This window comes from Vulpes vulpes, chromosome 7, assembly GCF_048418805.1.
Source record: "Vulpes vulpes isolate BD-2025 chromosome 7, VulVul3, whole genome shotgun sequence".
Lineage (NCBI taxonomy): Eukaryota > Metazoa > Chordata > Mammalia > Carnivora > Canidae > Vulpes > Vulpes vulpes.
The window spans coordinates 15,072,002-15,098,694 of NC_132786.1; the positions used below are offsets into that span (position 1 = coordinate 15,072,002).

At 60.3% G+C, this 26,693-nt stretch overlaps 2 protein-coding genes, 1 long non-coding RNA gene and 1 other non-coding gene across 12 annotated transcripts in view; 3 read left to right on the forward strand and 1 right to left on the reverse strand.

The window, feature by feature from the left end:
• The window catches only part of CCM2 (CCM2 scaffold protein), a 42,898-nt gene extending 39,574 nt beyond the window's left edge, over positions 1 to 3,324 (reverse strand). For 2 of the 9 annotated variants that reach the window (XM_072763014.1, XM_072763012.1), the window contains exon 1: positions 3,219 to 3,316. Coding sequence is in view for 3 of the 9 variants with exons in the window: in XM_072763009.1 (XP_072619110.1) it covers positions 2,803 to 2,832 (30 nt within the window). In the remaining 6 variants the exon portion in view is untranslated. Of the gene's footprint in view, positions 1 to 1,472; positions 1,503 to 2,802; positions 2,961 to 3,218 lie in introns of those variants that run through there. The other 7 variants (XM_072763017.1, XM_072763016.1, XM_072763009.1 and 4 more) reach the window with 7 other exon arrangements.
• Positions 3,325 to 8,795: 5,471 nt separating this feature from the next.
• On the forward strand, positions 8,796 to 11,529 carry LOC112911699 (uncharacterized). Its single transcript, XR_012002495.1, has 6 exons — positions 8,796 to 8,947; positions 9,584 to 9,681; positions 10,013 to 10,396; positions 10,691 to 10,940; positions 11,174 to 11,289; positions 11,408 to 11,529. It is a non-coding gene; the product is annotated as an uncharacterized lncRNA (long non-coding RNA).
• Positions 9,244 to 9,375, forward strand: LOC112911715 (small nucleolar RNA SNORA9). Its single transcript, XR_003233425.1, has one exon. It is a non-coding gene; the product is annotated as a small nucleolar RNA SNORA9 (small nucleolar RNA).
• Positions 11,530 to 13,473: 1,944 nt separating the features above from the next.
• On the forward strand, positions 13,474 to 26,485 carry MYO1G (myosin IG). The gene is made up of 22 exons (XM_025988368.2): positions 13,474 to 13,880; positions 15,287 to 15,495; positions 15,611 to 15,704; positions 16,323 to 16,488; positions 16,621 to 16,674; positions 17,136 to 17,231; positions 17,435 to 17,554; positions 17,980 to 18,204; positions 18,313 to 18,458; positions 18,715 to 18,829; positions 18,909 to 19,079; positions 19,275 to 19,345; positions 20,445 to 20,519; positions 20,675 to 20,807; positions 21,365 to 21,531; positions 21,871 to 22,078; positions 24,127 to 24,350; positions 24,778 to 24,922; positions 25,458 to 25,562; positions 25,727 to 25,840; positions 26,002 to 26,156; positions 26,241 to 26,485. Exons 1-22 carry the CDS (start codon positions 13,789 to 13,791, stop codon positions 26,395 to 26,397), a joined length of 3,042 nt encoding a protein of 1,013 aa, XP_025844153.2. The 5' UTR covers positions 13,474 to 13,788; the 3' UTR covers positions 26,398 to 26,485.
• The last annotated feature ends 208 nt before the right edge of the window (positions 26,486 to 26,693 follow it).

The following is a 26,693-nucleotide window of genomic DNA, read 5'->3' on the forward strand; positions in this document are numbered from 1 at the left end:
TAAAAAAAAAAAAAAATCTGTAATTCTGAGGGAGCTCACTGAAGAGAACTTTTTTTTAATATTTTACTTATTTGGGATCCCTGGGTGGCTCAGCCGTTTAGCACCTGCATTCAGCCCAAATTGACCCCGGGTCTCCAGGATCGAGTCCCACGTCAGGCTCCCTGCATGGAGCCTGCTTCTCCCTCTGCCTGTGTCTCTGCCTCTCTAGGTCTCTCGTAAGTAAATAAATTAAATACATATATATATATATATATATATATATATATATATAATTATTTGTTTATTTGACAAAGAGAGCTCGAGCTGGAGAGTGGGGCAGAGAGGCAGAAACAGACTCCCCATTGAGCAGGGAGGGAGCCTGACATGGGGCTCAACCCCAGGGCCCTGAAATCACGACCTGAGCTAAAGACACATGCTTCACCGAGAGCCCCCCCAGGTGCCCCTGAAGAAGGAATTTAAATGTCTGAACTGTACTTTCATAAAACTATTAGGTCCTTACTTCCACTGTTTTAGCTTGAATTTGTGTGTAACTTTTTTTTTTTTTTTTTTTTTTTGGAATTTGTGTGTAACTTTTAAAATAGACTAATCTGGTTATGTGACCATAATGAGAACAACGTAAGCACCAAATTTCATGAGCTGGAGGTGACCTCACTGCAAGAGGAGCAGAGCAGGAAGGTTCTGGCCAGAAGCAGCAGGGAAAGTGTGCTAAGTCGTGGCCTGGATAGGAATTCACGTCCCAGAGCTGTCTGGCTGGCCTGCCTATGGGAACATGAGCTAGGGCAGGGGCAGACCACAGAGAAAACACAGAGCTCCTGGCTTAGGCAACTATGTAACCAGTGATTATCTTCTCCAACAGACACAATGAAATTCATCATCAAAAAAAAAAAAAAGAAAAAAAAAGAAATTCAGCATCAACCTTCTCCAGCCTGAATGTTAAACTGCTCCTAACTCGAAATTGTTGAGTTGTTTTGTTTCTTATTTTTTTTAAAGATTTTTATTTACTTATTTTTTTTTAAAGATTTTATTTATTTATTCATAGAGACGGAGAGAGAGAGAGGCAGAGACACAGGCAGAGGGAGAAGCAGGCATCATACAGAGAGCCGGACATGGGACTCGATCCAGGGTCTCCAGGATCTCGCCCTGAGCTGCAGGCGGCGCTAAACCGCTGAGCTATTTATTCTTGAGAGATAGAGAGAGACAGACACAGGCAGAGGGAAAAGCATGTTTCCTGCAGGGAGCCTGATGCAGGACTTGATCCTGGGACCCCGGGGTCACAACGTGAGCTAAAGCAGACAATTAACCACTGGGCCACCCAGGCATCCCTAAAATTCTTGATTTTTACTGGCTTCTCACTTCTATTTTAAAAGCTCAGGAATATCTCATGGATTCTTTGTCTCTCTCAACATTGTGGAATATTCTACTTTTCCTACCAAACCTTGTAGAAGGTTCTAGAAAGAAGTCAGTGTACCTACCCCCTGCTCCCCCATCACTGACAGGTTAGCATCCATTCTAAGGAGGTGAGCCTCTGTAGCCAGCACCTTCTGGCCCGAGTGTGGAAGATGCTTCCAGGCCAAGCCCCGAGATCTGCTTGGGACATGAGCACCACTGGCAGCCAGGCCATCTCCGGTGGGGGCCCTGGTCCACCTGCCTGCTGTATAACAGGGAAAGATGCAATGTGGAGCCTTCTCCCAGCTGTGGCAGAAACATTAAGCTCAGCTCTCCCCCTTTGTGGTGGGCAGCACAGCACCCCCCTGCAGTCTAGCGCTGGCAGACTGAATCACTTGCTCAGGCTGTTTTCCAGACTTAGGAACTGCAACTGGTACCGTACTTGAATGAGACACACATTCACGACCCAGCAAGGAGAGGGAGAGAGGGAAAGAGAGAGAGAGAGAGAGAGAGAGAGAGAGAGAGCGCCACAGGATCCCCCAGGACCACCTGGCCACACCGGATTTCAAGCACAGCCTTCCAAAAATGGTGCATCATGTAAAACAAGGTGCGGAGTCAGAGGATGGGCACAGCTGCCTCCAGCCGGCTGTGCAGACTGGGGAGAGCAGAGGACCTCCCAAAGTCTGAAACTCGTGCACCCGAAGTGCACGTTAACGAAATCCAGCAGATGAGAAAGGAGAAATTTCATTGAAATCTGGTTTTTCTTCTTAAGGGCCTCTCCGCTATTAGTCTCCTGAAAATGAGTTTATCAACTACTCCAGCCTACAGTTAAAGCCACATTTGTAAAACGACACAAACTAAGGAGCCCCTTAAACTGTGCCCGAAATCCAAGCGCCAAATGGAGCGACCCTGCAACCGCTGAGCGAGCCGCGAGCAGCTGTCCCTAAGCACAGCTTCTCCCTTCTTCGGAATCAGGACACAGAGGTCCCTTGGGCAGCGGAGACCCCGGCCCTGGAGAGCCCCCGGGGCCCGCCCGCGCCCGCGCCCCCTCCCCGGCCCGGAGGAGCCCGCGGGCAGGGCCATGTGCACAGCCCGGGTTAGGGGGACGCGCTGACCGGAAGGGGCGGAAAGGCGTGGCTCCTTCCTCCCCGCGGGGCGGGCCGGGCGGAGGACCACCTAGCCCCATTGTCCAGGGACTCGCCTCCCGGCGCATCCGCGGACACCGACCCCCGCCGCCCGGGCCCAGCGCGCGAGGTCCGCCGGGGGCCCCAGCCTGCCGGCCCCGCTGTCCCCCGACGTCCCCCGACCTCCCCCGACCGGCGGCGGCGGCGCCTCCCGGTCCAGCCCCGGCCCCCCCGCCCCGCCCTGGGGTCCAGCCCGGCCCGGCCCGGGGAGCACGCTGCCGCTGCCGCTCACCTTCTTGCCCTTCTTGCCCTCCTCCTCCATGTCGCCGCGAGCGGCTCCCGCGGCCCGGCCCGGCCCGCCCCGGGAGCCCCGCGCCGCCCGCGGCCGCTACATGCTCGCCCGGCCCCGCGGCCGCCGTCGCCGCCGCTCCTGCGCCTCCCGCGCCTCCCGCCCGCGCGGCCGCAGTCTCCCGCCGCGGCCGCCAGGGGACGTCCGCGCCCCGCACCCCGCACCCCGCACTTCCGGGCCGAGGCGACGCCCCGCCCCCGGCCCCGCCCCCGCCCTCGGGGCCCCCGGGGACGCGCCCGCCTGGGCCCGCCCCCTCGGCCGCGGGAGCGCGCCTGTCGCGCCCCTACCCCGCCCCACCCCTTCAAGGAGGGCAAGAGAGCGCGAGCCCCGCCCCAGCCCGTTCCCTGCCCGTCCCCTGCCTCTCAGGGCTCCAGGAACCGCTTCAACTTTTCAATTCTGCCGCCATCTTTAGGGCAGCCACTTCCCGGCGTGCCTCGCGCTCGGGAAGGGCCCCCCCACTCCGCCGACTCGGGCCGACGGGAAACGGGGGCGGGGCCACGATGAGGGGGAGGAGCTATTCAGTAGGTGAGGGGCGTGGCCTGTGGGGAGGGAGGGGCTCGCAGGAAGGTGAGGCTTGCGTGGCTGGTGGGGAGGGGCTGGGAGGCGGGGGCCTGCGTGAAGGGGTGTGGCTAGCAGGGAGGGAAGGGCGGGGCCGGCAGCAAGGTGGGGGCGGGGTCTGGGGGAAGGGGCCGACGGGGACGGGGAGGGGGGCGGGGCTGGCCGGAAGAGGAGGGCGTGGCTTGGACGCTGGTGGGCGGGGCTGGTAGGAAGGGGGCGGGGCGAAGCTACTTCCTTTCTCTTTCTCAATTTGCCGAGTACCTTCAGGTCCCCAGTGACGCCCGTTTAAGCCTTCCTGCGCTCCAGCACCCGTGTTGCTTAAGCCCTCAGGAAGGTGGGGTGCGGTAGGACGCAACTCCTGGCACCCGTCGGGACAAAGCGCAACCGGCCAGCAGCTACCAGGCTGTGTCAACGTCCGCCCCTCCGCAGGCTGGGGTCGGCCGCGTCCCGCCACGAGCTGCCAGTGAGCCCCTTGCAGCGCCCCTAGAGAGTGAACTGACACTTGTGTTAAGCGGTGACCTCTGCCAGCTCCGTGCATCCCTCCAGCTCCGCTCGCGCTCCTTTCCTGCCCTGCGCGCTAGAGCCGGACCCTCTGAGCCTCCCCCGTCCCCGATGGACCCTGCGCTGGAGCCAGGCCCTCTGCGCCTCCTCTGTCCCCGGATGGCCCAGCGCTGCAGAGATGTGCAGCAGGAAGCACTGGGAGGCGGTGTGGGAGACAAGGCCTCCAGGGAGCTCCTAGGCAGGCACCTGCAGCCTCTGCGGCCTCCCCCCGCCCCCCCCGCCCCCCCCCCCCCGCCGCAGGGGCAGCTTCTCACAGCTCCGGGGCCTTGGAGCACCTGCCTCCGAGGGAACTTAGCAACTCTCCGTGGCCAGCTTTCCCTAGGCTCTACAAGGACTCCCAGCGAGTCCTGCGGGCACTTCTCCAGCACGTGCGGAGCTGTCGCTAGGCTCTCAGCCCTGGGGGGAAGGGGTCTTTTCTCTGGGAGCGCATCTCAGCCCTCAGAGTAGTAGCTGCATCTTGTATTTACAATCCTCGTGTCCTTCAGACCTCTCCTTGCTTTAACCAGCCAACCCTTTGTTGCTCTGCTATACTTAACACTTGTTTGTATAGCACCCCCAGGCATATTCCAGGTCCTTTGGCACATAGATCGGAGGTGGGTGAAAAGATCTTTCACTCTACCTTTTTTTTATTTAAGATTTTATTCATTTATTCATGAGAGACACAGAGAGAGAGAGGCAGAGACACAGGCAGAGGGAGAAGCAGGCTCCATGCAGGGAGCACGACATGTGACTCGATCCCAGGACCCTGGGGTCACGCCCTGAGCTAGAAGGCATACGCTCAACCACTGAGCCACTCGGGTGTCCCTCACTCTATCTCCTGCACTAATTTAGCAGCCACATCCCCAAACACAAACAAGGCAGTGTACCTAGCAATTAGTCTCCCACTCATGTACCTTTACGTATTTTGCAGCAAAGAACACTCCTCAAACTCCCCTTAGCCTGTGTGTCAGGAAAAACCCACTCCCCTCCTGTGCCTCCTTTGCTCTTGCATGGCTGGCACTCTCTCAACACTGCTGACATCAGACATCCAAGGGTTTTCCCAACACCAAGAAGTTCTGTGATACCAGCAGAATGTCCCACACTTTAACTCACTCAGCAGCATCTACCCAGACATGGCATCAGATCCCAGGGGTTGAGGACTCAGTCCCATAAAACTGCCCACACAGATGCCAACAGCAGTCCAGGCTGTTACCTGTGCTAATTGGCTATTACTCTGGACTCCCACAAGCCTCTCTTGGGCTCAGTTAACTTGCTAGAGTGGCTCACAGAACTCAGGAAAACAGTTCACTTACTGCTTACCAGTTTATTATAAAAGGACAAGATAGGGGCACCTGGCTGTCTCAGTGAGTGGGCCAGGGTCCTAGGGTCCTCAGGGTTCTGGGATTGAGCCCTGCATCATCCCACATCGTCTGAGCTCCCTGCTTAACAGAGAGTCTGCTTCTCCCTCTCTCTCTGCCCTTCCCCCATCCTCTCTGACTTTCCCTGTCACATAAATAAAGACTTTTTTTTTCTTTAAAGGACACGATAAAGAAAACTGGTAAACATTCAGATGGGAAAGATGCCTATGGCAAGGTGTAGGGACAGCCACCCAGCATCCCCATGTCTCTCTGGGGGCACTACTCCACCAGCACCTCCAACATGTTCACCAACCAAGCTCTTTGCACCCCATAATCTGGGGGAAATAAGGAGGACCAAACAAATGAGAACAAGCAAGGCTATTTGTCCAGAGCCTGCTATAATGAGGGAGTCACTGCATCCCTTGGTTTGGTAGAGGCCCAAAGGCAGGTGGGGAGGGGGAGAACTTCATGGCTGAAAGAGGTGGACTCAGAGCTGCCCTGCAGGGGCTGGGGGCCTAAGGAGCAGGAGGTGCTCTAAGTGGACGTGGGGCATGCCATGTGTTTGGTTTTCTCTGGTTGGTCCTGAGTTGGAACTGGGAACCAAAGTTAGGTAAGATGTCAGGTGCTGACCAAGTCCTGGCTCTCTGGCTTATCTGGATTGTTATGTGGTATCGTGTGGCTTCCTGGGTTGTCACTAGAGACAGCAGTCTGAATTCCCCCAAGTATGACTTCTAGCAGCCAGCTTCCAGGGCGGGGTGGGGGTGGGGGGTCTTCTGCAGAGGAGGGCCTCATTTCTGAGCAGGCTGCACCAGGTCAGCCGGCGAGGTCTATGAATGGTCTGGCCGCTGGCCACGTGTTTATGCAGTTTCTCATAACCCACAGGATGAGGCAGCTGCAGTGCTCAGAGAACACAATATTCCTCCCAAGGTCACACCTCAGTTGCAAAGTGTCCAGAGGGCCTCCTTCCTCTTACCAGTAACCTTCCAAGCCCACCCTGTGGCCCCACCTCATGAACAAAATGACCGGAAAGGCCTGGGGGGGTGTTTAGTCAGTGAAGCGTCCAACTCTTGGTTTCAGCCCAGGTTATGATCTGAGGGTCCTGGAATCAAGCCCTGCATGGGGCTCCCTTTGCCTCTCGCTCCCCGGCTTGCACTCTTGTTCTCTCTGTGTCAGTTAAATAATATCTTTTTTAAAAAATAGGGACGCCTGGGTGGCTCAGTGGTTGAGCGTCTGCCTTCTGTTCAGGTCATGATCCCGGGATCCTGGGATCAAGTCCTACATCGGTCTAACCGCGGAAGCCTGCTTCTCCCTCTGCCTATGTCTGTATGTCTCATGAATAAATAAAATCTTTTTTAAAAGAATATGATAAGTAATTACTCAATGCAATCCCAAACCTTCCAAGATTTCCTTTCTACCCTTGCAATGAGATGCAGCACAGCTGTCTCTAGGGTTCTCTCTTTGCAGCAGGTTAATAAACCAAATTTAGGGATACCTGGTTTGTCCCTGGTGGATCTGGCTGTTGGGCTCTTTCACCCAGTTGAAGTAGCACCTCTTCCACTAAATCTTCAGATGCAACTTTTCCCTCCTCCAGCCTGAGAGTGCTTTCTCTGCATCTCCTGATGCTAGAGTCAACCATGTTCGGACATTCCCTCTACTAAACTATAAGGTCCTTTAGGGACTGCGTGGGATTCCTCTTTGTATCCAAGAAGTTCTAGTGAAACAAATGACACACACCTGACCAGGCTGAGACAGGAGGGCACTGACGGTTCCTAGACATGGTCTCATACAGATGCCTTCCCACTAGACTTGAGTTTTCCAGAACGCCCTGAACACTGGAGATTTATCAACTGGCCTGCTCAGAGGTAGTTTTCTCCGACCCACATGTTGGCTAGATTCCAACTAACTGGTGCGGTTTGTTCTTTCTTTATTTTTTTAAGATTTTATTTATTTATTCATGAGAGACACAGAGAGAGGCAGAGACATACACAGAGGGAGAAGCAGGCTCCATGCAGAGAGCCTGACGTGGGACTCGATCCCAGGTCTCTAGGATCAGGCCCTGGGCTGAAGTCGGCGCTAGACTGCTGAGCCACCCGGGCTGCCCTGTTCTTTATTTTGTTAAGTGAATGTTTTCCCCATTCCCAAGGCTGAGAAGACTTCAGTGTTTTCGTTCCTGTCCCTGATGCCCATCAACTAGCTCCCTCATGAGAACAAAACGGCTAGCAAGTAACTAACTCAGTATCTCCAAGTCGTTCTCTGGCATGTGCCCGCGCTAAATCCAAAGGAGAGAAGGGGGGTGACTTCCTTAAGTGAAAGAGAAGAATTTCTTCAAGAACTTCAAGTGAGTTCTCGGTGAATCCGTATTTTCTAGTTTCTGCCTGTAAATGATAAAGGACCAACCCGCTCCAGGTGGTACCACCCGGTCAGAGGCTCAGCCGCAAGCCACAGGCGATGCAGGCCACAAGCTCCCCAGCTCTAACCCTCTGAATTCTTCCAGACCCAAACTGCTAACGGTCTTCTCTCTTGGGCATACATCCCAGCTGCCTGCAGGAATAATGGTTATTCCTCTGAGATGTGGATTTAGAGAACATTCTTTTGCACGGTTTGATAGTGAAGAAGCGCTGAGAGGTCTCTGTGTCAGTCTCAGAGGGCCTCCCTGCAATCAAGCTCTGATTATGAGGTTTCTAGGGTTCTCGTGTCCTTTATTACTTGGCGGGGGGGTTAATCTCCATGGAGCATCTTTCCGTCTCCAATGGATTCTGTTGGTTGTCATTTTAAGAAAGAGCTTCTGGTCTTCCAGGCCTGGGGGATGCTCGCGCGCCCACCACACCCCCACCAGGTGCCTGGGGCCTTCCTGGCTCCCAGATGCTCCCCTGGGAGGGTGTCGGGAGGCCAACAGCACCAAGCTCTCGCCTGGCTAACCTCTCCAGCTGGAAGGAATAGCCCTGCCCGGCCTCACCAAAGCTAATAAAACACTTAACGGGACGCACCAACCCCGAGTGCGTGAATGAATTTAGCAAAGGCGCTTCAGGGCCGCGGAGCTTCTCTCCCCGCAGCACAAGTTCTGGCCGCCTTGGCCCGACACTCGGGGCCCCTGAGCGCGGCGGGTGCCCGGGTCCTCGCTCCGCTGTGCCCCCGGGGGCCCTCGCCCCCGCACCCCGCCGGCTTCCAGCCGCGCAGCCTTGGCAGCTCCGTGCGTCCAGCGCGGAGATGGAAGTAAAACCCGACCGCCCTCCGCCCAGACGGCCGCTCCGCAGAGGCAGGGGATAAAGAAAACATTTCTATGGACAAGGATCAAGGCAGAAACGGATGCGCATCGCGGGCACCGCGCTGAACGGCGGCTCGGCGTCCGCGGGCGGGGCGCCGGACCAGGCCTAGCTGCGCGCTCGCCGGGCCGCGCAGGGCGCCCAGACGTGCACCGGAAGGACCGGGCCCGCGGCCAAGGCGGAACTTCCGCCTGCGCCCCGTGACGTCACCGCACCCGGCTTCCGGTGGGCTGCATGAGGACGCGACGCGCGGCGTGGGGAGGAGCGCGGGAGCCCTGTGTCTCTGGCGACCCCAGGGCGCCGGCATCCGAGGCCATCCGAGGCCGTCGGGGGTTCCAGCCGGTGCCCCGCCGCACCGGCTGAGGCCCGGTGAGCAGCGGCTGCGGTGCGGGCCGAGCGCTCGAGGCGATGGGGTCGCGGCTCGCCGGAGCGCGGCGCGGACTGCCCCCCGCCTCCTCCCGAGCCTCCGAGGGCCGAGCGCGGGGTAGTGGCGGCGCCCGGCAGTCCCGGAGCCCGCCCGAGGGGCTCGGGCTCGGGCTGCGGCTGCGGAGTGCGAGCGGAGCGCGGCCTGCGTGCGAGGAGGACTGCGGGGAGAGGCCGCGGCGGGGCGCGCTGCTGCTGGGTGTCGGGGTGCGGGGACGCCCCGCTCGGCGGCCCTCGGGGCCCGGCAAGCGTCCAGCGTGCTGGGGTCTGCGGTGACCCTGCGCATTCCTGCACCGCTTGCGACAGCATCCTGAGACGGTTTGAGGCCTTGCCCTGCTCCATCCAGAGCGAGGTTATAGAAATTTCAGACAGGCTGCCGCCGCCTCCGGCTGCCGCGCTGACCTGGGCCACGTGTGGTCCCACGAGGCTGCTCAAGCGCCGACGGTCAGCGCCGTAGGTGCTCCGCGGCCGCGGTCGGGGACCGTGCAGGTTGCGGAGCCTCCCGCCTGAACAGGCACTCGGGATTGGGCCGTTTGCTGGGTGCCTGGCTCCCTGCTCACGCTGTTTCCTGACCCTCCACAGCCCCACGCACGCTAAAAATGAAGCCCCGGAGGAGTGGGGCCGCCCCCGGCAAATACCGCAAAGGAGCGAGGGGCAAGGCTGGCCCCGCAGAGCCAGAGGTGAGGTTCCGCGCCCGCGCTGCTGCAGGGAGGCTTCGGGACCAGCAGGCTTGCTTGACTCGTAAATCTTAGTTCCCCGCGAGGTTCAGATCTTTGACCACCAGGAGGTGGTCTCGGTCGCACACGAGCAGGGTCGCCCAGCCAGAAACCCCCTCCAGGCATCTGTTCCCTTCCCCATGCCTGAGCAGGAGGGAGGAGTGGGATCTTGACGTGGGTGGGGGGTCACGGCAGGGCAGCAGAGCCTTGGGCTCCTTTGGGTGGCTGGCCAGGCCACACCAACTCTCCAAGGCCAAGGCTTCCCGCAGACTTGGGGTCTGTGTCTTCTGCCCAGGTGCAGACACTGAGCACACCGGCTGCACTCAGGGGGCTCCGTGAGTACCCAGGGAATTGGCTGCACCTTGGCTCATCTTTTTCTTTTTTCTTTTCTTTCTCTTTCCTTCCTTCATTTTCCTTTCTTTCTTTTCTTTCTTCCTTCCCTTCCTTTCTTCCTTTCTTTCTGGTCTTATTTATTTATGAGAGAGACAGAGAGAGAGGCAGAGACGCAGACAGAGTGAGAAGCAGGCACCATGCAGGGAGACCAACTCAGGACTCGATCCCAGGACTCCAGGATCACGTCCTGGCTGAAGGCAGCGCTAAACCGCTGAGCCGCCAGGGCTGCCCATTGGCCCATCTTTCTGAGGACGTTCACGTGGCATGCAGCTGCAGGATGGAGGAGGTAGTACAGAGCTGGCCTGCCTGCTCTCTTATGCCAGGGGTCCAGCTCTCCTATACCTCATGGCCTACCACACATGCCAGGTGTCCTCTGGCTCCCATGTGTCACCCTGTGGGCACTGGGACTGGCGGGAGGTGCCACTCTGGCTACTCCTGTGGAGAAGCATCAGCTGTTCCTCTCTCTAATCAGAGCCTCTTATGTCTCACCAGCATCCCTGAAACTGGGGGGCCACCTTGTCGGTCGTGGGACGGAATAGATCAATCTCCTCTCTCGTCTGACTGGCGCCTCTCCCAGCAGGCTCTGCTCTGGGTCCCTGCCCAGCACAGGATGTACAGTCTGCCCTCGCCTGAGCCAGGTGCCAGAGCCAGAAGAACGCCGACAGGACTGGTCATCACTGCGTGGCTGTGGCTGTGTCTGTGATCTGCCGCGGTACACGTGCTGGAGAGGCCTGTCTTCACTTCTGTTCATTCCCGTGAGCCCACCCCACCCCCACCAGAGAAGAAGTTCAGAACCACTGACTTGGTCTGACCTTCATCTCCTAAGTAAGGTGATTGAGTTCCAGAAAGGTTCATTGACTGCCTTTGTGGCTTGGGATTCGCCTGGGACCCTGGGAAGATCAGGCTGCTGCCAGAGTCCCATCACAAAGGCCCCGCAGCCCACCGTTTGGGGGGGGTGGGTAGTGGCAGATCCAGATTCAGGTCCCATCACAGGTTTCTTAGGGGTAACGGGCTCCGAATAGTCCCTGGCTTTGTGCTCAGGGTGTTTGCTTGATATTCACAGCCAGTCCAGGTACCTTGATCTCCTGCCAGAGGTCAGCGCCAGGGGTGTGGCCTGCCCATCATACACTGCAGGGGTGCAGCTGGATCTGAGCGGCCTTTGTGCCCCACCCCCAGCAGGTATGCTTCCTCACTGGCTTCCCTTCTGAGAGGAGATGAAATTTCTGGCTCAGGTGCTGAGTGGGAGTGGGTGGCTCGGCCTGCTATGCATGTCTGACTGACATTTCTCTGCCTGCAGGTTTGGATGCCATGCTGTCCACTCCCAGTATGGGTCCCTGCTCTGCCTCAGGGCCCAGGCTTCTCTGACCTTTCCTGTGTGGGAAATGAGGGGTGGTTAATAAACAGTCTTTTTAGTTTGGATGCAGCCGGCTGTGTGTGTCTCCTTGCCTCCTGTGAGATCCAGCGAGCAGGAGCCCTGCCGCCGGGAAGGGAGCAGCTGCTGAGTTCCTTCGGCCTGACGGGTCTTTGCAGTGTGCTGAGTGGGTGATGGGCTACAACACGTGCCATTGCAGGCATCCCCCCGGGGATCCTGGATGGGCTCTGTCACCTTGACAGGCTTGTCCACCTCTAGTCCTCCTCCCTGTGCGGTGGTCACTTCAGAGCAGAGCTCATCTCCACACATGGGCACACAGAGGTGTCCAGGCCCATGTGTGCATGAAAGTAACACGTGCAGATGCAGTGAGCCACCTTCACACTCCATATGGTACTGAGGTTATGAGTGGAGAGGTACCCCGAGTCCTAGCAACTGTACCCTGAAACCCTCTTGACTATCCCCCCATGCACACCCGGGTCAATGGGGAAAAGTGGAAGGTGGCCCCTCAGGAGCCATGGTTCCACACACCCTGAGATGGACTGGATGGAGATCCTCAGAGAGCCGGGGACTAGGAGGGAGGGAGATTTTCATCTGTAGTGAAGGTGGGGGGGGCCCCAGCAACTGGCTTCCCCAGCTGACCTGCAAGGTCTGTCCCGCCTGACAGGGGAGATGGGCATGCAGTGTCACCCCAGCCTTGGGAAAAATGAGGCATGAGAGACAAGTCCCACCAACCCCAGTGAGGCTCCAGGTTCCACAACAGCAGGCTCTCCCCCAGGGGCCAAATCCCCAACCTCAGAACCCTCTTGACATTTCTACTAGAAAAGACCTAAGAACTGGGACGCCTGGGTGGCTCAGCAGTTGGGCGTCTGCCTTCTGCTCAGGGCGTGATCCCTTCCTGCGTGGAGTCTGCTTCTCCCTCTGCCTGTGTCTCTGCGTCTCTGTGTCTCATGAATAAAGTCTTTAAAAAAAAAAAACTGTGAAACAGTGACGTGAAAATCCTGTCCAGTTCAGGTTTCAGAACAGGGGCTGAATTCCTCTCCATTTAAACCAAGGCTGGAGAACCTTCCCCCCACCCAACCAGGGGTTGAGAGGTTGGGGAAGTGAAACCCCAGGACCAGAGGGACCAGATTGTCCTGAGTGTCAGTGTGGAAAAGCCCTTCAAAAGCACCAACCCCAGAGGGAGTGTACAGGGGACTCCCCAAGGCTTTGGAGGATGACCTGAGTCCCTATGGAAGTGTCAGGCCAACAGCCCCTGAGGATGGTGCACAAGGCCGTGGCCTGGATTTATGGGCTTTTGAGTAAGCACTCCCAACTTACTGGGTGTGTATTTGTCATAATGAATTTGAAGGCAAAACCCTCCTTAACTTGCGTGTCGATTCTTTTAGAGTTTAAGAAATGAGCTCATCAAAAGGCAATTATTACACTAGCTTTTTGAGTATAGAATCCCCAAGGCAGCATGCGGATGACTCACTTGGCAAATACTCGGGCCTCCCCGGGGTCGGTGTTGAGAGAACTGCCTCCTGGAGGATGCCATGGGGTCAATCAAAGTGGCTGTTGGGAGACAGATCTCAGCCAGCCAGAGACTTGTGAGGAAACAGGTGGGACGGGAGGGCTCTCCGTGCCTTTCCTGAACCTTACGACTGAAGGGCCAGGCTAGGGGGTTGGGGGTGGCCTCCCGGGTACCATCCGCAGGCCTGGGTTGCGGCCCCACTGGAATCTCAGCCTGAGGAACCTGGCCCGCCAGCCCCGCTGTGCGGTGGGACATGAAGCCGGTTTTCTCACATCCCAGTGTGTCCTTGCACACTTTGAAGAATGTTTACCCTAGGCCGTGCCCCCAAAGGCTTGGACACTGGCATTTCCCACTGTTTATCAAGATCCAAAGTACCTAGCCAAAAACATGCCTAGTGTGGAGCTCTGGGTGTTACACATAGAGGGTTGGTAGCCGTGAGCACGTCAAGCCACACAGATGCCGTCCTGGGCGGGGTGACAGGTGGGCGCAGGGACCACTGAGGGTCGGAGCTTATGGAGGAGGCCAGCAGGAGCCCTCCAGAGAACCTGGCACCCCAAATGTTGGGCGTGCCCGCCCTCTGGGTGCGGGAACCAGGAAGCGAGGGTCAGAGCCCCTCGCGGGGAGCGGCAAGTGGGGAGGGCAGCCCCTCCCTGGGGCCAGAACCCACTTCCTACTTCACCGCAGGGGCCTGGGAGGCGCGCTGAAGACTGAGCCTGCTCAGCAGCAGAGCACCCTCCCCTCTGCCCTTCTGCACGGATAGATCTCGGCAGCCTGACCTGGGGGCCCCACTGGCAGGATGGACGAGGAAGGCCCAGAATGCGGCAAACCCGACTTTGTGCTCTTGGACCAGGTGACCATGGAGGACTTCATGGAGAACCTAAAGCTCAGGTAGGCAGAGGGCACAGGCTCTCTCCCCAGGCTCACTGGCACCCATAGGCCCACAGTGGGGGCAGGAGGTGGGGCTGCACACCCCCCACCCACACCACTATATGGGTGACTGCAAGGGCACCTGGCGGGCAGGAAGGACCATCCTCCCAAGGCCAGAGTGGCTGGCCAGTGCTGGAGCGGGCTTCCCAGATCCCGGCCTCCCCCTCGGCCTGGGTGTTCTCTGTTCCACCCACCCGGCAGGCACAGGCAGGTACCAGCGCCCTGCACAGGGCGCACTGTCCATCTGCCGCTGGGGGTGGTGCTGGGCCCTGGGGGCTCCAAGGGAAGCGGGCAGGCGCTGTCCCAGGGTGCAGGTGGACAAGCTGACACTCAGGGAGGGGGGCACATGGGGTGCTGCAGGGCGTGGCTCCTGGAAGTGACACGGGGTCTGACTGCCCTGGAGGAGCCGGAGTTGGAGAGATGGGGTGGCACCAGGAGTTGGGCAGCCGGATGGCTTCACCCCTGCACACCAGGGGGAGCACCAGGTGGCTGCTGTGCAGAGTTAGGGAATGGGATGCCCTGAGCACGCATTGTTGAAGTTCCAGGACAGGAAATAGACTATTTTGTACAGGGCACAAAGCTGAGCCTGCTTTCACGTCATTCTTCTACACTAGCCTGTGATACAGGCATTACCATGTGCATTTTAACCATGGAGACCTGAGCCCCAGCCACACAGCTTGCAGGGGAGCAGGCCCAGGGCAGATGAGAGAGGGTGTGGAGATTGCCGAGCCCCATGGGGAACTCCCTCATCTGAGGTGGTGGAGGAAGAGGAACCCCTGCTGGAGGAGGGACCACAAGCCGCCAGGGAAGGGCGGGTCCCAGCCAGAGCAAGGGCTGAGCTGGCTGGCCAGTGTAACTTCCAGGGCAGAAAGGTCAAGAGAGGAACATATCCGGGGCCAGGAGCCAGGGTTCCCGAAAGGAAGGGTTGAGAAGCAGGAGGATGTGCAAGGGGAACACAGTCCCAGCATCCCCAGGGCCCCTCCTTGTGCCCCTCCTAGTCCCAGCCATCTGGGTGGGGTCAGGAGGGCTCCCCTGCTGCCTCTGGGTCTCCACCCAGGCCTGAAGACAGGAAACAGCCGGAGCCTCTTCCTCTGCCTCCACCCCATGGCCCTACCTGGCCCCCTGTGGCCCTGGGCCAGAAAGTCCCTTCATAAAACGGATGGTGGACATTCCTGTGCCACCAGGACGCCCCTGGGGAGCAGCGTAGACTCCAGCACCACCTGGCAGTGGGGGTGGGATTCCAGCAAGATTGCACTAGGAAGTGTCAGGTCAACCCACATGCCTTCCCACTCTCAGCCCTGGGTTGGGCTAGGGCCCCCAGGCTCCCCATGGCCCTGAGCACTGAGGCCTGGCCCCACCCATACCAGGTTCGAGAAGGGCCGCATCTACACCTACATTGGCGAGGTGCTGGTGTCCATCAACCCCTACCAGGAGCTGCCCCTGTATGGGCCTGAGGTCATCGCCAAGTACCAGGGCCGAGAGCTCTACGAGCGGCCACCACACCTCTATGCCGTGGCCAATGCTGCCTACAGGGCAATGAAGCGCCGCTCCAGGGACACCTGCATTGTCATCTCAGGTACCTGCCCTATGGACTGGGCCCAGGAAGCCTCCCCAGGCCCTGCAGGAGGGGGTGCCCTGGAGGCTGGTCAGAGGGAGTGGCCACCCATTCTGACTATCCACTTGTCTGGCAGGGGAGAGTGGGGCAGGGAAGACAGAAGCCAGCAAGCACATCATGCAGTATATCGCTGCCGTCACCAACCCCAGCCAGAGGGCCGAGGTGGACAGGTGAGAGAGAGCAGGGATGGCCTGGGCCTCAGGCCTGGGGGGGAACAGATATGACTCAGCCTGGCTCAGGCCATGTTTGGAGCCCCCGTCTGCGGGAAGGCTCCGGGAGCCCACCCAGAACCTCTCCACCCAGGAGAGGCAGGGCCCAGTGCCTGGAGCACCCCACCACCAGGAACAGGGAAGAGGCAAGGCACACAGGGCTGACGGATGGGCCCCTCACAGGAGACCCCACGGAAGGGAGAAGATGGCCAAATGGTCAGGAAGGACCTGGACCAGGATCAGGGCCCACCTGTCCACCTCCTCTGCAGCTGCTCCTCGGCTCTTACCCGGGGGGCCTAGTGGGAGCAGCTTCCTGTGTGAGAGCCCTGGCTCTTCCTGTCTGGAGGGGCAGGGTGGGGTTCCGGGAAATGGGGGGCACAATGATGGAAGATCTGAGCATGAAAGGGGGCGGGCAGCTCTGGCCCCTCCCTGCAGGTGGCAGCTCGCCCAGGCCAGGACCTGGGCCTCACCCACACCCAGGGGGAGCTTAGGGCAGGTGGCCTGGGGCAGGGATCCCAGCCGGTACAGTCCCCCTACAAGGTCTGTGTGCCACAGCCCAGCCCCCTCTGCCCTGCTCAGGGTTAAGGACGTGCTGCTCAAGTCCACGTGCGTGCTGGAGGCATTCGGGAATGCGCGTACCAACCGCAACCACAACTCCAGCCGCTTTGGCAAGTACATGGACATCAACTTTGACTTTAAAGGTGACCCCATCGGGGGGCACATCCACAGCTACTTGCTAGAGAAGGTGGGCTGGCCGCCTGTGCTGACCCTCCCTGACCTGGGCCACCCCTCTGCCTGCACCACCCTTGGGGCTCTGGGTGGGTCCCTGGGCAGCTGGGCCCTTGCCTGGGTAGCAGCTGGGCCCCTCTCTCCACAGTCTCGAGTCCTCAAGCAGCATGTGGGTGAACGGAACTTCCATGCCTTCTACCAGGTAAGCCAGAGCGCGTTTGTGGGACGTCCAGGAAGCCCTCCCCCTCCCTGGACACCAGCAGGGTGGTGTCTACACTGGGTGACATAGGGTCTTCCCAGATGCAGGTGGTGTCACACATCATGTGTGACTGCTGAGGAGGTTCTCTCTGGACCCAGACGGTGTCCAACCTTAGTGGACCACTGAAGGGGATTGTTCCTGGACCTGGGCAGTGTTCACCCTTTGACTGACCACTGAAGCGGGTTCTGCGTGGACCTGGGTGGTGTCCACTCCTTGGCTGACCACTGAAGCGGGTGCTACGTGGACCTTGGCAGTGTCCACTCGTTGGCTGACCACAGAAGCGGGTTCCACATGGACCTGGTGGTGTCCACACAAGCGTGGAGCTCCCCCATGTTGTTCCTCCTGCAAGTCAGGCGGGGTCTTGCAGCCCTGAGGGCCTCACGGTGGGTGTACCTGTCCTTCAGGTGCTGCGGGGCTGTGAGGACGCTGAGCTCCAGGACCTGCACCTGCAGAGGAACCCCGCCCTGTACAACTTCACCCGGCAGGGTGCGGGGCTCAGTGTGAGTGGGGACGGGCTCCGCGGGAGCACCAGAACGCCCAGGCTCTGTGGTGCTACATTCCGGGGCACTGGGTGCTGGAGGTCGTTGCTTCAGGGGGGGACCAGGGTGGTGAGCCACTCAGCGGGACCCCGATTTAACAGGCATTCAGTGGGAGGACCCTGGGGCTCTTCATGGCCCTGGGGTGCTGAGCCCCTGTCCTGCAGGCTCTGGAGAGCGACGAGAAGAGCCACTACCTGGCAGTGATGGAAGCCATGCGGGTGATCGGCTTCAGCCCTGAGGAGGTGGGCTCCGTGCACCGGATCCTGGCGGCTATACTGCACCTGGTGAGCCTGGCCGAGGGCGGAGGGGCCAGCACCCCACGCGGTGCCCAAGGGCCGCCCTTGGAGAAGGATGCAGGCTCTGAGGGGCTGGGCCCTCAGCTGTGGGCTCTGCGTGCCCCCCAGCAGGCAGGTCAGGCCTGCACCGTGACCCGTCTGTGGCTTGGCCAGCAGGGAAGTGCAGTGAGGTCTGTGTGGCTCCAGGCAGTGCCTCAGTGTGTCGGAGCCTCTGTCTCACCCCCTCAGCCCCAGGCGGCTTGAGGAGCGGGTACCTATCAGCTGGAGCCCAGGCACAACGTTCTGGGCAGGGAGCCGTGCTCCAGGGCCCATCCACACCCCCATCCCTGCCTTTCCTTCCTTCTCCCTGGGCAGAGGCGTGCGGGCACCCCGTCTGGGATGCATAGCCTGACCATCATCCTCCCCGTCCCCAGGGAAACGTTGAGTTTGTGGAGACGGAGGCGGCCGGCCTGCAGCAGGGGCACCTGGTGGTGGCTGAGGAGGTGCTGGTGGACCACGTGGCCGAGCTGACGGCCACGCCCCGCGAGCTGGTGCTGCGCTGCCTGCTGTCTCGTACCGTGGCCTCGGGAGGCAGGGAGCTCATAGAGAAGGGCCACACTGCGGCCGAGGCCAGCTATGCCCGGGATGCCTGTGCAAAGGTGCCCGGGGGTGAGCTGCGGGGAGCGGGCCGGGAACACCCAGGTGCCTTCCTGGAGGAGGCAAAGGCAGAGGCAAGCTGAAGCAGCTGGCTGCCGGCCTCTCCCCAGGCTGTGTACCAGCGGCTGTTTGAGTGGGTGGTGAACCGGATCAACTGTGTCATGGAAGCCCGGGGCCGGGACCCCCGGCGAGATGGCAAGGACACAGTTATCGGTGTGCTGGACATCTACGGCTTTGAGGTGTTCCCTGTCAATAGGTAGGTAGCCCGGCGGCCACCCCCCTGCTCTGACCCCAACCTCAGGGGCTACCTCAGTCCCGTGGCACCCCGTGGGGCCGGGGAGCAGGATGTCAGGCCCCTGGGCTCCTCAGCAGAGCCACCCCATCCAGCCGTGGCCACGTCCCCTGGGCTGGGATTCCCAAGTCCACGGTAGCGCGTGATGCCAGAGGCAGGGGTGCGGGCGGGGGGGAGGCTAGCTGACTGGCAGGGCATGACGCCCATCTGCCCCCCGCAGCTTTGAGCAATTCTGTATCAACTACTGCAATGAGAAGCTGCAGCAGCTCTTCATCCAGCTCATCCTGAAGCAGGAGCAAGAGGAGTATGAGCGGGAGGGCATCGCCTGGCAGAGCGTGAGTGCCGGCCACCGGGCAGGGGGGTGCCACCAAGCAAGGCCAGCGGCCGGGCTGACCGGGGCCCGCCCCTGCCCAGGTGGACTACTTCAACAACGCCACCATTGTGGACCTGGTGGAGCGGCCCCACCGGGGCGTGCTGGCCGTGCTGGACGAGGCCTGCAGCGCCGCAGGCACTATCACCGACCGCATCTTCTTACAAAGCCTGGACACGCACCACCGCCACCACCCGCACTACAGCAGCCGCCAGGTGCCGCTCTGCCCTTGTGACCCCACCCCCTCTGTGCCCAGCCTGTCCTGGGCGGCGCCCCCAGGTGGCGTGCTGCCCGCCTTGCTGGGCCTGCCCTCTAGCACTGCACCCTGCACAGCCACCCCCCCCGCCCCCCCCCCCCCCCCCCCCCCCCCCGTGCCTTGACCCAGGCCTGCCCCCCCTCCCCCTGCCCAGCTCTGCCCCACGGACAAGACCATGGAGTTTGGCCGAGACTTCCGGATCAAGCACTATGCAGGGGATGTCACGTAAGGCCCCCTCCCCTTCTTAGCACTCCGAAGACGGGCCTGACACCAGATCCACAAGGGACGAGCATGAAACAGGGCTGTTCAGATAAGAGCTCTTGGCCCTGGCTGCACCACAGAAGCCTCTGGAAGCTTTTAACAAATGTTCCTCTCTGGCCCAGTTCATGCAGTGCCTGGGGTGGGGGTGGGGGGCTCGCTATTATGGAGATGCAGGTTACCTGAGGGGGGGACAGGCCAGTCTGTTTCCAGCAAGCCCCCAGGCATGCATTTTCCATCCTGGGAGCACACCCTCGGGACCAACACCCAAAGACTCCAGAAATCTCCGTGGCCGTATTATTAATTTCCCTGCCGCTCCCCTCGTCCTGAATTGGACTGGAGGTGGCTCGGAGAGAGCCCTTCCCAAGGACACGTGGAGAGGACAGAGCAGCCTGAGGTCAGGCCTCTGGCCCAGAGTCTGCCAGGAGCTGCAGGTGCACCAAGGACCCTGCACTTTCCAGCCTTTTGTTGTCAAAAGGCGGGACGACAATGAATCTGAGCTTCTCAGCACCACAGATTCCGAACAGATCAGACTCAGGGGTTCCTGGCCATAACTACCATCGCTGACACTCATGGAACTCAGCAGGCGCCCATCTGAGCATGCGATGCACATTCGGGCACAGACAGGTTAAGTCACTGGTCCCTGGTCATACAGCACGAACTCGCTAGAGCCGGGGTTCAGTGCCCTGGACATAAGCCCCGACTCATCGTCCTGGAGAGGCACCTCTGAAGGACAGAATCTTTTTGTTTTTTAAGATTTATTTATTTATGAGAGAGAGAGAGAGAGAGAAGGAAAGAGAGGCAGAGACACAGGAGGAGGGAGAAGCAGGCTCCATGCCGGGAGCCGGACGCGGGACTCGATCCCGAGACTCCAGGATGGTGCCCTGGGCCAAAGGCAGTTGCTAAACTGCTGAGCCACCGAGGGATCCCCTGAAGGACAGAGTCTTATGTGCTGAGAAGGAAAGTGGGTGTGGGAGAGCAGGGGAGAGGGGAGGGAGGCCTAGGAGTGCAGAGGCAGGGGAGGAGGGTGAGGGCCTCCTGCCCCTCAGCAGCCCTGGACCCACAGGTACTCAGTGGAGGGCTTTATCGACAAGAACAGAGACCACCTCTTCCAAGACTTCAAGCGGCTGCTCTACAACAGGTGCGTGGGGGCCGGGGCCGGCACGGCCTTTAGACGCTCGGGTCTGACACCTGCCTGATGGGCTGACAGCCTGGGGTTTCACACCAGGGGCAGAGCTGGAGCGGGGGGAGGGGCTGCCCTCCAGATGGCAGCTGGTACATGGCCTGTATCCACAGCTCCGACCCCACCCTGCGGACCATGTGGCCGGATGGCCAACAGGACATCACAGAAGTGACAAAGCGCCCCCTGACCGCTGGCACTCTCTTCAAGAACTCCATGGTGGCCCTAGTGGAAAACCTGGCCTCCAAGGTACACACCATCCCCACCCCGCCATGGATCTTTCCAGACCCTTTCGTCTGTGCCTGGCTGGCAAACCAGCCCCAGCACCTCTGCACACCGTAGGGAAGGTGGGGGGTCATTTCCTGCCTGCCGTGAGCCACACCCCCACCCCCACCGCAGCCAGGGGGAACCCCCCCGCTGTGCAGACCAGGACACCCAGGGCCAGGCTGAAGCTTGAGTAAAAATGAGATTGGCAGCAGCCCTCCCCTGTCCTCTCCCTGCCTCTCACGCAGGAGGTGGTGGGGAGGGCCTACGGGGACAGGAAAACAGTATTTGCTTCTCGTGTGGCTTGGGGCCAAAGTCCAAGGAGGCGGCAGGAGGACCCCAGAGCCCACCCAAACACAGAGCTTCCGGAGACTCAGTCTGGCCCCTTGCGGGCCGTCCTGCCTCCTCCTGACCTGGCCACTCAGCCTTCCCTTCCCCCTGCAAGAGCCTCTTCCCTGGGCAGCCTGTGAGGGACACCTGCACACTGCCCGGTGGCCGTGGGGGCTGATGCTGGTGTCTCTGAGTGTCCTCTGTTGTGGCAGGAGCCCTTCTATGTACGCTGCATCAAGCCCAATGAGGACAAGGTGGCTGGCAGGCTGGACGAGGACCACTGTCGCCATCAGGTTTCATACCTGGGGCTGCTGGAGAATGTGCGGGTCCGGAGGGCCGGCTTTGCTTCCCGCCAGCCCTACCCTCGATTCCTGCTCAGGTACTGCTCCCTGCTAGCCCGGAGCCCCATGTCCCCACCTGTCTGTCTCCCATGCATGGGCTGGGATCGGGTGAGGAGTTGGAGCGGTGGCTGGAGGGTCACAAATGTAGCCAGTGCTTCTCATTCACACACATTCCTGTGCACACACACACACACACACACACACACACACACACGACGTGGACAATGAGGACCTGTGTGTATATGTGGGACACAGTGGGCAGGGACTGGGATGAGCCACATGGGGAGGGTGGGGGCATGGGCTGGGCGGCTCAGGGCAGAGCAGCACCACACCTCGCCCCAGAGCATCGTGCCCACTGTGCTGTCCTGTGGTGACAGGTACAAGATGACCTGTGAGTACACATGGCCCAATCACCTGCTGGGCTCAGACAGGGCAGCTGTGAGTGCCCTCCTGGAGCAACACGGGCTACAAGGGGATGTGGCCTTTGGCCACAGCAAGCTCTTCATCCGCTCACCCCAGACTTTGGTCACGCTGGAGCAGAGCCGTGCTCGCCTGATCCCCATCATTGTGCTGCTGCTGCAGAAGGTGGGGCCCAGCTGGATGCCTACCATGGAGGGGATGTGGGGGTTGGGTTTGCACCAGGGTGGGGGGCAGGGGTGGGGGGAGGGATGGATGGGGAGGGGAGGGATGCGTGTGTACCACCTGGAGTAGGGGGATGGATGTTAATGGGGGGAAGAGAGGGATGAGAATGCAGCTGGAGGGGGAGGGGAGGGAAAGATGTGCATGGGAGGAGGGGAGGGATGGGTGAAAGCTGGGGGGAGGGGAGAGATGGGTGTGCATGGGGTGGGGGGAAGGGAGGGATGCACATGCACCACCTGCGGTGGGGGGATGGGTATGCACCATGGGGGAAGGGAGGGAGGGGTGTGCACCTAGAGGGGATAGGAGGGATGGGTGTGTACCTGTGGGGGTGAGGGGGTGGAGGGGAGTGGATTGCAGGGGGGAGGGGAGGGAGGGGTGTGCACCTAGAGGGGATGGGAGGGATGGGTGTGTACCTAGTGGGGGTGAGGGGATGGAGGGGAATGAATGTGCAGGGGGGAGGGGAGGGAGGGGTGTGTACCCAGAGGGGATGGGAGGGTTGGATGTGTACCACCTGGAGTGGGGGGGTGCATGCACCGACAGGGCCTACAGACGCCCCTCCAGGCACCGCAGGAAACCCCTCTAGCAGGAAACAGACCAGAACTGATACTGACTTAAGTAAAAGTTGTGGATGGGGTTAGTTCACTTCAGTCCCCAGGCCATCAGCTTCAGGCCCAGGTAGATCTAAGTGCTCAAAACAAGATTTTCAGGATCTGGTTTCCTTCCTTCCCCCCCTTTTTTTTCCCTAGGATTTTATTTATTTGTTTGAGAGAGATAGAGAGGGAGTGGGTGAGCAGGGGAGGGGCCAAGGGAGAGGAACAAGCAGACTCCCCACTGAGCAGGGAGCCTGACTCGGTGATCCCAGGACCCTGAGATCATGACCTGAGCCTAAATCAAGGGTCAGATGCTTAACTGAGCCACCCGGGCATCCCCCTTCTTTCTCTTCCCTTCTTTTCTTCTATTCACTCTGAAAGATTTCAGACCTAGAGAAAAGTATGCGTAATGGTCTACTAAATTCCCCTGCCTACTCCCCAGCGTCAGTTGTACCACCCCGTGACCACTGTGGTTTTGTGCAGACACCTGCAGCCCATCCCAGTTATTTTTAAGCAATTCTTTTTTTTGTTTGTTTTTTAAGATTTATGTATTCCTTTTAGAGATGACTGAGAACATCTGAGTGGGGGGTGGGCAGAGAGAGAGGGAGAGGGAGAAGCAGACTGTCCGCTGAGCGCCGATGCAGGGCTTGATCCCACGACCCTGAGATCATGACCTGAGCCGAAATCAAAGGTCCAACACCAAACCAACTGAGCCACGCAGGTGCTCCATCGAATCATTTTGTTTGAAGTCATTTTGGTGTATCCCCAAAGGACAGGAGTTCTCCCATTTGTCTCCCCAACTGTTTATTTTTAACATTTTAAACCCACAGAAAAGTTGAGAGATCCCTATGATGACTTACCATCCTCCCTGATTGCTGCAATTGTGTGCTTTCCCCCACCCCATCTCTGTGTGTCTGTCTGTCTGTCCCCACACCATGTCCAGGACTGTCCACACCGCTGTCCTCTCCTCAGCCTGGGTCAGGCTCCTTGTCTGTTTTCATCTATGGGTCCCCTGGGCTGCCTGCAGTGTGTGTGGGCTTCCGGGTCTGGGGGTTCATTCTCAGGGTCAGCTTGGGTCCCAGGTGGACAGTTGGCACTGCCCCTCGTGGAGGGGAAGGCACCCCCATCTCCAGGGGCCAGGTGTTTGGCACAAGGGTAAGGAGCGGGTCAGGCAGCTCTCCCAGGAGTCAGGCAGAGGCTCCAGCAGGGCCACCTGCCCACCCAGGAAGCAACCCGCTGCAGGAGGAGGTGGCTCCCAGGAGTTGCAGGAGGGGCAGCCTGGCCCAGTTTTGGGCTGAGGGTGGAGGATGTGGGCTGCACGAGAGGGGAGGGGATGGAAACCAGCGGGGAGGAGGGGCCTGGCCAGACAGACCAGACTGACTGAGAGCCTGGCTGGCCCCCCAGGCCTGGCGGGGCACTCTGGCGAGGTGGCGCTGCCGGCGACTGCGGGCCGTCTACACCATCATGCGCTGGTTCCGAAGGCACAAGGTACGCACTCACCTGGCTGAGCTGCAGCGGCGGTTCCAGGCCGCAAGGCAGCCCCCGCTCTACGGCAGAGACTTGGTTTGGCCACCGCCTCCTGCTGTGCTGCAGCCTTTCCAGGACACCTGCCATGTGCTGTTCTGCAGGTAGGCACCCTCAGCCGCTGCCTCTCTGTGTATCTCCGTTCAGCTAGCGCCCTCTGAAGCCCTGGCCTGTCCCTCTGCTCCCCAGCAGCCCCATTGCTAAACAGGAAAGCAGGAGGCTGCACATAGTAACTGGGTCCCCATACCCCACACTCAGGAGGGTGGCTGGCTGGGACTAGGGAATGTGTGGAACAAAGCATCCTAGTAGGAGTTCTCCAGGTGGAGCAGCACAGAGCAGCCCCTGTCCTCAGAGTGGGGGGGTGGGGCATATCATACTGAGACCCAGGAGGCCGGGAGGGAGGCCGAAGGCAGCCTTCTCCTATGGGGGAAAGGGAGTGACAGGCGGCCATGGACGTGAGTCCAGGGGCAAGACCATGATGGGGACGGTGAGGGCTGCGTGGGGTCCATCTGGCCTCCTGGTGACCTGTAGGTGGCGGGCCCGGCAGCTGGTGAAGAATATCCCACCTTCAGACATGGCCCAGATCAAGGCCAAGGTGGCTGCCATGGGGGTCCTGCAGGAGCTGCGACAAGACTGGGGCTGCCGGCGAGCCTGGGTCAGGGACTACTTGTCCTCTGTGAGTGCCGGGGCCCTGAAGGCTGGGCAGCGGGGAGGGGCTCAGGGCAGAGAGCTTGCTGTGCCCATCCCAGATGTCCTCTCCCTGGGCCCGGCTGTCTGTCTGGCCCGTGGGCCATGCCCCTCCACCCTAGGCCCTGGCCTCCCCCCAGAACCATGTGGCCTGGGCCTCGGAGCACCTTCTCTGCACTCTGGCCCCTCTTCCGCAGGTACAGAGGTAGAGCCAGCCCCCTACCCCCGACCTGCACCCATGCCCTGGCTCCCCTTGGCCCTCCCCCAGGCACAGGGAACTGTGCCCCTGGCCCCCAGGACCCTGCCTTCTCAGCTTTTGGGCTGCTGGGCAGCTGTGGAGGGCATAAGCATGAGCAGAACCTGGGGCTGCCGGGGACTGGGCCTCGGGCCCTCAGACCCCTAAGGAGGGCAGGCTCAAGGCCTGACTTGGTTTGGCTTCTGGGCGAGGTGCCCACTTACCAGACCCATTGTTCACCCAGCACTGTCCCCAGCTTGGCCCTTAAGCTCCCCCAATCTGTCCTCAGGCCACCGACAACCCCACAGCCTCAGGCCTGTTCGCTGAGCGACTGAAGGCACTCCGGGAGAAGGACTGCTTCGGCGCCGTGCTCTTCTCCAGCCACGTCCGGAAGGTGAGGAGTGGGATGGCTGGGAAGGGGGCAGCAGCTCCAGCCAGGTCCAGCCCAGGCCCAGGGCAGGGGCTTCCCAAGCATCAGATCCAACTCAGTCCTGAGAAAAGAGATCCAGGGAGAAGAGGCCCCAGGTGGACAGATGACCCCAAGCGCCTGTCCCACAGGTGAATCGCTTCCACAAGAGCCGGGACCGCGCACTGCTGCTCACTGACCGGCACCTTTACAAACTGGACCCGGGCCGGCAGTACCGGGTGATGCGGGCCGTGCCCCTGGAGGCGGTGAGCGCCGTGGAGGGAGGCGGGGGTCTACCTGCAAAGGACAGAGCTTCTAGAACAAACCATCAGCTCAAGAGGGCAGGGCCTTCCCTACTGCTGGGGGTGGGGGTGGAGGCTGGCAGTGGGAGGAGGCCGGCCACTCCCCTGACCCCGTGGCCGCGCAGGTGACCGGGCTGAGTGTGACCAGCGGGCGGGACCAGCTGGTCGTGCTGCACGCGCGGGGCCAGGATGACCTGGTGGTGTGTCTGCACCGCTCCCGGCCGCCGCTGGACAACCGCGTGGGGGAGCTGGTGGGCGTGCTGGCCGCCTACTGCCAGGGGTGAGTGCGGGCGTACCCAGCGGTCCTAGGGGCTTGCGGGGCCCTGACACTCCTGCCCTAACCTCCTCGGCGCCCCTGCTCCAGGACGGGGAGGGCCCTGGAGGTCCGCGTCTCCGACTGCATCCCCCTGAGCCAGCGCGGGACCAGGCGCCTGGTCTCCGTGGAACCCAAGCCCGAGCAGCCCGAGCCGGAATTCCGCTGCAGCCGCGGTGCCTTCACCCTCCTGTGGCCTAGCCGCTGACCTGTCCCGCCACAGCAGCCTACCTTCACGCCAGCCCAGTGCCGGAGCCCGGGCCATGGGCAATAAAGGGTTCTGAATCTGTGCCCTACGAGACTTGTGTCTGTGGGTGGACATCCACACAGCCACCAGCAACTTGTCAAAGGTCACCGCCGTGCCCTCTGCTGACCCTTGTGGGGTCACCCAAACTGGGGGAGGAGGCCCAGTGTGGTGGGGCAGCAAGACCGCCTTCCCTGGAGGCCCCAGCATGTGGACCACTGGCTGCAGAGCCCATGGGCCTAGAGGAAACGGTGCCCTCT